The 7,295-nt window shown below is 33.9% G+C and overlaps 1 protein-coding gene across 1 annotated transcript; it reads right to left on the reverse strand.

Moving 5' to 3' along the window:
* Nucleotides 1-2,244: 2,244 nt before the first annotated feature.
* LOC105799400 (calcium-dependent protein kinase 7) lies at nt 2,245-6,763 on the reverse strand. The gene is made up of 9 exons (XM_012629928.2): nt 6,517-6,763; nt 5,598-6,157; nt 4,617-4,740; nt 4,327-4,470; nt 3,963-4,115; nt 3,762-3,877; nt 3,494-3,661; nt 2,966-3,193; nt 2,245-2,857 (listed from the first exon to the last, which is right to left on the reverse strand). Exons 2-9 carry the CDS (start codon nt 6,111-6,113, stop codon nt 2,711-2,713), a joined length of 1,596 nt encoding a protein of 531 aa, XP_012485382.1. The 5' UTR covers nt 6,114-6,157; nt 6,517-6,763; the 3' UTR covers nt 2,245-2,710.
* Between the last annotated feature and the right edge of the window lie 532 nt (nt 6,764-7,295).

The following is a 7,295-nucleotide window of genomic DNA, read 5'->3' on the forward strand; positions in this document are numbered from 1 at the left end:
AATTTTTTTTGCTATTTGGCGAAACTAGTACATAGTTATGTTCTGCATGAAATAGAGAAATAACCCATTTTCCTCCTTTCTTGGATATTAGAATCATTGCCTTACCACCTTCTCTTGTTTCTTCCGATGTTGCATGAACTCTATCTTCTCTCTCAAAAGTTTTTTTTTTTTTTTTTGCCCTCACACCTTTTGAACAAACAAATTCTCGAGCAATCATTTCTTTATTTGTTCTTATCTAAAAATCCGATTTTTACATGTGCCAAAACCTTTGACTCTCACATAGCTATTATAACATTGTTGGGTATCATCTAATGACTCAAATTTCATACTAACATATGTTGTTGGTGCATGAGGATAAAAATAAATTTATAAGAAATTAAAGAAAGTTTCAAGGCGTGTATTAATATCACTTTTTTAAGGTTTTATTTGCCTCCACCTATGTTATGGTGTGCAAAAGAGTTATTGACAAATAAACTTAAAGAATACAATGAAGCTCAATGACTGTTGACATTTAGCACCGAGGGAAACAATCCACAAGAATCTTAATTTCTATAATGAATTTTGTAGTAATTCTTTATAGAACAATCTAGAAATGTAAAAGATGGTGGAAGAATATAAAGAAACTTTTGATATATTCTAGTGCATCTTGCAAATAAAATTTTACTCTTATTTATAGAAGGTCCCATGTCTCTTTATAAGGATATAATTACCCAAATGAATAGACATAATTATTCTTTTGGTTACTTTTAACTTTTCATTTTGCAACATATAATTCTGGTATAACTTCAACTATTAATTATTGAATAGCATACTCGATTGATATCATGATCTCTGAAGCCTTCATCTCCTTCAATTTTATTTGTTTAAATCACATGACAAGAGGCACTTCCTTAAAGTGAAAAGAAACAATGTTACCTTATCACACAATATGAAATATTCAAATTAAAAGCATGTAGTCTGTAACTCCTATTTAGCTCTACCTAGTAGTTATTATTAACCTAAAATAAATCCCTCATTTAACTTGATAATCATGGCTGTAACAAATACAGTAAAACTAACAATATGCTACAAACTCTTACAAGGAAGATGACACAACATGCTACCAGCATCCATGTGAACAAGGTAATGGGAATTTAGTCTGATAACATAATATATATATATAAGAACCTCCTTAATTCTAATTGTGACAAATATTTAAACCCTAAATCGTGTATATAAATAAAAACATATATATATATATATATAGAGAGAGAGAGAGAGAGAGAGAAAATCAGAATATTTGTATTACCTGCGATTGCAACCTTGTGGAGTAAACTTGGGTTATTAACCCTGTGAAGAGAAGAAACTTTGATGGTATGAAATCAAGTTTGATTATATATATATATATTGAGGATTGAAAGAACGAAAAAAGAAGTTGATTGAAAGAATAAGAATCAAAAAGTTTTTGGTCTGACTTTTGAGTGAAAACTCTATTCGTGAGTTGGTAATGTTTTAGGGTAGAAAACTTTTAATTTACTTTGACTTTCTCATTAACCTTTTTTTCAACCGTCGATATTAGTGTTTCACTCAATTTTTTTAATACGCCAAATGACACTCGAAGAGACATGTTAACCACTCCATTACTTGTGCATGGAATAATAACCCTTTATTAATTAATTGGATCTTGATCGAATGACAGTCATATACCCAGTTTTTTTAATTTTTTTAATTTTATATTAATCAAATCCATTGAACCAACAATTTGGTAATATGACAGATTCGATCATTGATTCAATTAAAAAAAAAAAACATTGCTTCCCAACAGACTAAGTCTGTCCTTCTGGAAAGAACTTGGCAAGGAAAAAAAAATCATTTTCATAACTAATCATGTATTCTCATCCTCAAAAAAAATGGAAACATTAAACCGAAAATAAATATTCGGTTGGATTTATTGGGTTGAGACCATGGTGTTCATACAGTTGAATCACTCCAAGCTTCCATTTGAAGGGCGTGGAATTTAGTGAAATAGATTTTACTCGACTAACGTTGTATTAAAATGTTGGAAGCAGAGGTTAAAATGAGTTTGGTCAACTGCTCTAGGATGCATTAGTAAGCAAGTTTCCTCAATTAGTCGATGCATAGCTTATTGAATCCACTCATGAACAAGCATGATAAAAGAATGCGAAAAACTCACCAAAATCATGCACATAACATCATTAGGCAACTACCTTTAGATTCAAGTAAGATTGGACATTCCATGATGACTTGGATAATAAAATAAATCTGGGAATTACCTAAAAAGCTCAAAGTAGTTGTATCTTTTAACAGACAGCACAATGAAAGCAATTGAAACAGACAAATTGAATACCAGACATACAGAGACTTCTTTTCTTAACGATAAAGACATGTTGACAGACTGTCGACTAAAGCCTAAGTCACATTCATATTTACAGCCACAACCAAAATTGTGGATCAGATTTCCATCTAAGTTCTTCAACTACTAATTCATCACAATGATTCCGAATTCATCATACTATAACACATGACAGCAACCTAACACTATCCACCTCAAAGGTTCCACTTGACAACAAATTGGAAAATTAAAAAGAAATTGACCGATATTCAACCAAACAAAAATCAAGGATAATCTTTGTTTTTCCCTCTTTTTCCCCCCTTCCACAGCAAGGGTACTTACTGTTCTTTGATTCATTCATTTCCATTAGACTTGTACTCAATTGCCTAATTGCAATGAACCATCTCTCATCAACTTCAAGCTTAGACTGTTGAATCTTTCTCGTGAATATTGTCTGGATGCTTTTCTCCAATCAGTACCAGCTTTCATCATTGCAACAAACTCCTCGTAACTTATGCGCCCATCCTAGAACATAAAAGAATAAGCTTTAACTTCCAATTAAATGGGATTAACGATTTGGAGATGTTTTGGATCAAGTGGTTTTGAGATGATAACCAAGAAAGAAATTGTCACCTTGTCAGTATCAACATCAAGCATAATGGCATTGATAACTTCCTCACTGGTATCAACTTCATCGTTTAAGGAATCTCGCAGATCTTCTATCTCTAAGAAACCACTTTGATTTAGATCAAAGAAGGCAAAAGCTTTGTGCAAGTGCTCATCGTTCGCCATTTTCCTGAGGTGAACTGAAACTGCTACAAACTCTCCATAATTCAGAGTTCCATCACCATCAACATCAGCCTGTTAAAAGCAGATTGCAGTTATTACATTGATGAAACTAGAAGTTTTAAATATGAAACGTTATAGGACATGATATGGTCTGGGTAAACAGACTTTATGCAAGAGAATGAAGGAGCGGAATATAGAGTTCATGCAAGAACTGTCCCCCAAAAGGAGAAGAATCCAACGGAACCGTAGAGCATGTAGGAGCCTACTTTCAATCATCCTCCAATCCCACAACCACACATACCGGTTGCATTAGTCATAAGTTCTTAGAAAGGCAGGGATCAGAAATAAAATACAAGGGTCATATAATCTTACAGCTTCCACTAGGATCTGCAAATCTGCATCAGGAATCTGTTGGCCAAGCTTTTGCAACCCCATCCGAAGCTCCTCAAGGTTTATTTTACCTCGTTTTCCAGTGTCCATAACGTCAAAAGCCTCTTTTATGCCAGCTACTTCCTCAACTGACAAATGCTCAGCAATCACCTGGAAATGCAATTAATTACAGTACAGTCATTAAATGTAGAAACTATAGGTCCATGCAACTTAAAAGAAGATAAACTACAACAGTTATTTCGATTATTACCCTTAGTGCTCTCTTCTTCAGCTTGTTCATTACAGAAAATTGTTTGAGCCTAGCTTTCACAGTCTCACCCAATGGAACATTGGGTGCTTTCTTGGCATTTTGTAGCCATGGATGTTCTGCATACAATAGTTGGGATGATTTTTCAGGCATAGAAAATATATATCAACATAAATAAAGCATGTATCATTTACAGAAGGTTACCAAGCACTTCCTGTGCTGTAAGACGCTGCTTTGGATCAGGATTAAGCATTTTCTTTACAAGGTCCTTTGCATTGTCTGAAACCTTAGGCCATGGATCCCTCTTAAAGTCAATAACAGAGCGAATAATTGCTTGTGCCACCCCCTGCTCAGTCTCTGTATGCAAACACAAGAAATTTAGTTTATATCTATTTTTCTAAAAGTAAAAGAGTAGATAGTGAACCGTATGCAAAAGAATACATCAAACTCCTGATACATAATATTAAAGATAATTTAAAAGTTTTTTCTTTATCCAAACTCTGGATGCACACATTGTCTCTATATCTATCTCAAGATATAACCTTCATGATGTCATAGAAAGACAAACCTGCCCAGAATGGTGGCACACCACAAAGTAAAATATAGAGGATAACTCCAGCACTCCAGACATCAACCTCTGGGCCATAATTACGTTTAAGAACCTCTGGAGCCATGTAATATGGGCTTCCCACAATCTCATTGAATCGTTCACCTGTTAAAAGAGAGCATTCTTGAGCTGTTTGAGCATAAATATAAAAAGGAGATAACTGAAGCAGTCCTAAATTAATTTCCACCAAAGATTGGAAAAGTACGAAAACACTTATAAAGTTGAGATAGCCAATAGTTAATATGCAATACCAGGTTTAAAGAAGACTGACAACCCAAAATCAATTGCCTTCAATGGCGCATTTTCCTTCTTATTTCCAAACAGAAAATTCTCTGGTTTGAGATCACGATGCATTACTCCATGTTTATGACACATCTGCAACAAAAATGTAATACAACCAGTTATTTATCTTCACCTGAAATAAAAGTACCATTATCCAGATAGAGAAAAGAGTGAGCAATTGCATACCGATAAGGGGAAACCAGAAAAGAAGTTGAAGTACATATAAGAGTTCATTTTTTTATTATCTACCTTGAACTATTCAAAATTATATTTTTCTCACAAATAACTGTTAAGCAATCAGAAGGAATGCGTGGACTTGTACACAGATGTGGCTTTTATATGAAATGACAAGATTCAATCTACCAAATGGGTTATCAAGTGCAAAACATAACATCAAAAAGATGGATTATATACCAAACCACCTAAAATGAACCAAGTAAATGGATTGAGTATATCATTTCACTTCAAAGAGGCCCATTTATCATTGAAAACATATTTAGAAACTAAATTGAAAAACTAGACCTGGGGCTCCTGTAATGTTAAAAGTCTTAAACTAGTTTTACAGCAAACATATGACAAATCAAGAAAGCAGATCATTCCCATATGAGGAACAGAAACTAGAACACAATTCGCTAACTCTATAATACCTCATTCAATAGGGGTAATTTTCTCCAGGTCGCTTAGTAGAAACGGTATACAATGTATTGGAATGTGTGAACTTTTTTTTGTAAACCTATATATGTTTACATAAATATATAATCCTAAAAATAAGTTTTGAAGTTTGTAAATTGTTTGTTTTACACAATAACTTTATAATGAACTATATGCTAAAGGGATATTAGTTTTACTGAATTGGATCACTAGTATTTCCTAATTGACCTCACGTAAGACCATACATAGAATGCAAGACAATGCCAATTCAACAACATATATATAGTTCAGAATTCGACCTGAACAACTTCGACAATCGTCCTCATAACCACTGCAGCAGCTCGTTCAGTGTAGTGTCCCCTTGCAACAATCCTGTCAAACAACTCTCCTCCTTCACACAGTTCCATTACAATATGAACAGCATCATCATCCTCATAAGTATCCTTCAATGTCACGATATTAGTATGCTTGGGCAAATGCTTCATAATCTCTACCTCCCTCCTCACATCCTCAATATCCACAGCAGTCCTGAGTTTCTTCTTGGATATCGATTTACAAGCATATTTCTCACCTGTGTTCACATCGGTGCACAGATATGTTACCCCGAATTCGCCACGCCCCAGCTCACGACCCAGATCATATTGAGATGAAATATCTTGACCAGTGAGTTGCTTCAAAACCCTTAGTTTGAAGGTAGTAGCAGATCCATTGGAGACAGCATATTCATCTCCATAAAATGGGTTCGCTTTGTTCTTTTTTTGCCCTTTCTTGTTCTTCTCAACAGGAGAACCAGGGGTCGCACAGCAATTTCCCATGAATCAAAATCAAGGCGACGGCTCTCAACTATTTTCGGAATTTCCTGAAATTTCATGAAAAATCCCGTAAGCTAAACGGACGAAATAAGGAACCAAATTCAGATTCTTAAGAGGTAACCATGGATAGCCAAAGTCAAAAGCTTAGATCCACAGCATAAGGTAATTTCGAATTGAATTTTTTTTCTGCAAAAGTAAAAATTAAAGAAACTCCAAAAGTTGGAAGATTGGAACTATGAAAGGTATTTCACATACAGAAACCAACCCAGAAAAATAAAATTATCAACTAAGCCCAAACAACCCTCTCCAACAAGAAAAAAGAAGTCCCAGAAAATCTGTCAAAAAAAGGGATCAACTAAAACAAAAACAGTAAATAATAAAAGCAATACTTTTTTAACTAAACCACCTTTTTCTCTGACAAATTTGAGCACTGAGAAATCTGAAGTAACCCAGAAGGGTTTTGAAAATGGAACTCCTTCCAGTGCCCAGCAAAATGATAAGGTTTTCTATATTTTAGGGGTGAAATGTGAAAGGAAGGAGATTCAATCAATGCCGCTAAAAGAAAGAGATTAAAGAGTCAAAGCTCTCTTCTTGCAAAGACTTTCTCTCTCTCTTCGAATCAAATAAGAGAGAGACAGAAGAAGAAGTCGCTTCTGTTTTCTTTTTTTTACTCTACATATGTTGATTTTTTTTTATTTTTTTATTACTTTGTTGCAAATTACCCAAACTTCAAAATAAATAAATAAATAATGGTGAAAATTCTCTTTATTTATTGTTAATTCCAAATGGAAGTTTTCTGCTTAGAGAAAAAAAGATAAAAGTACTTTTCATCAATATATATATTAGTTCTAAATGAAAGGGAAAAAAAATGAAGGATAGGTGAAGGAGATGGACTTACCAAATTGAAGTGGAATTTTGGAGGCTGATAAGAGTTTAAAAGTTTAAAGCCACTGATATTTTATGAATGATTATTAAGACTTTTATAATGCAACCTTTTAGATTAATCCAAACTTAAGAACATTGTTTAGGTCAAATTTTGGCATCTTTGGTTGGTCTTTTCTGTGCTTATGTTTAAGTTAGGGTACCTTTGTGAGATACGGATGTTTGAAACTAAAGGTGTGCATCTGTCGGGCCGTGCTCAACTAAAAATTTGACATGTTTGTTAGGTTCTAGCTCGATCTAAAA

Source organism: Gossypium raimondii, chromosome 9, assembly GCF_025698545.1.
Source record: "Gossypium raimondii isolate GPD5lz chromosome 9, ASM2569854v1, whole genome shotgun sequence".
NCBI classification, from domain to species: Eukaryota; Viridiplantae; Streptophyta; class Magnoliopsida; order Malvales; family Malvaceae; genus Gossypium; species Gossypium raimondii.

Bases quoted from the DNA above. Each gene is read 5' to 3' on its own strand.
- LOC105799400 (XM_012629928.2), bottom strand. From the start codon at position 6,113: ATGGGAAATTGCTGTGCGACCCCTGGTTCTCCTGTTGAGAAGAACAAG. The intron at 4,741-5,597 runs GTCGAATTCTGA...TTTTTGTTGCAG, and splicing joins CGATTGTCGAAGTTGTTCAG to ATGTGTCATAAACATGGAGT. The intron at 3,194-3,493 runs GTAAGATTATAT...TGCTTTTAACAG, and splicing joins TGCAGATCCTAGTGGAAGCT to GCTGATGTTGATGGTGATGG.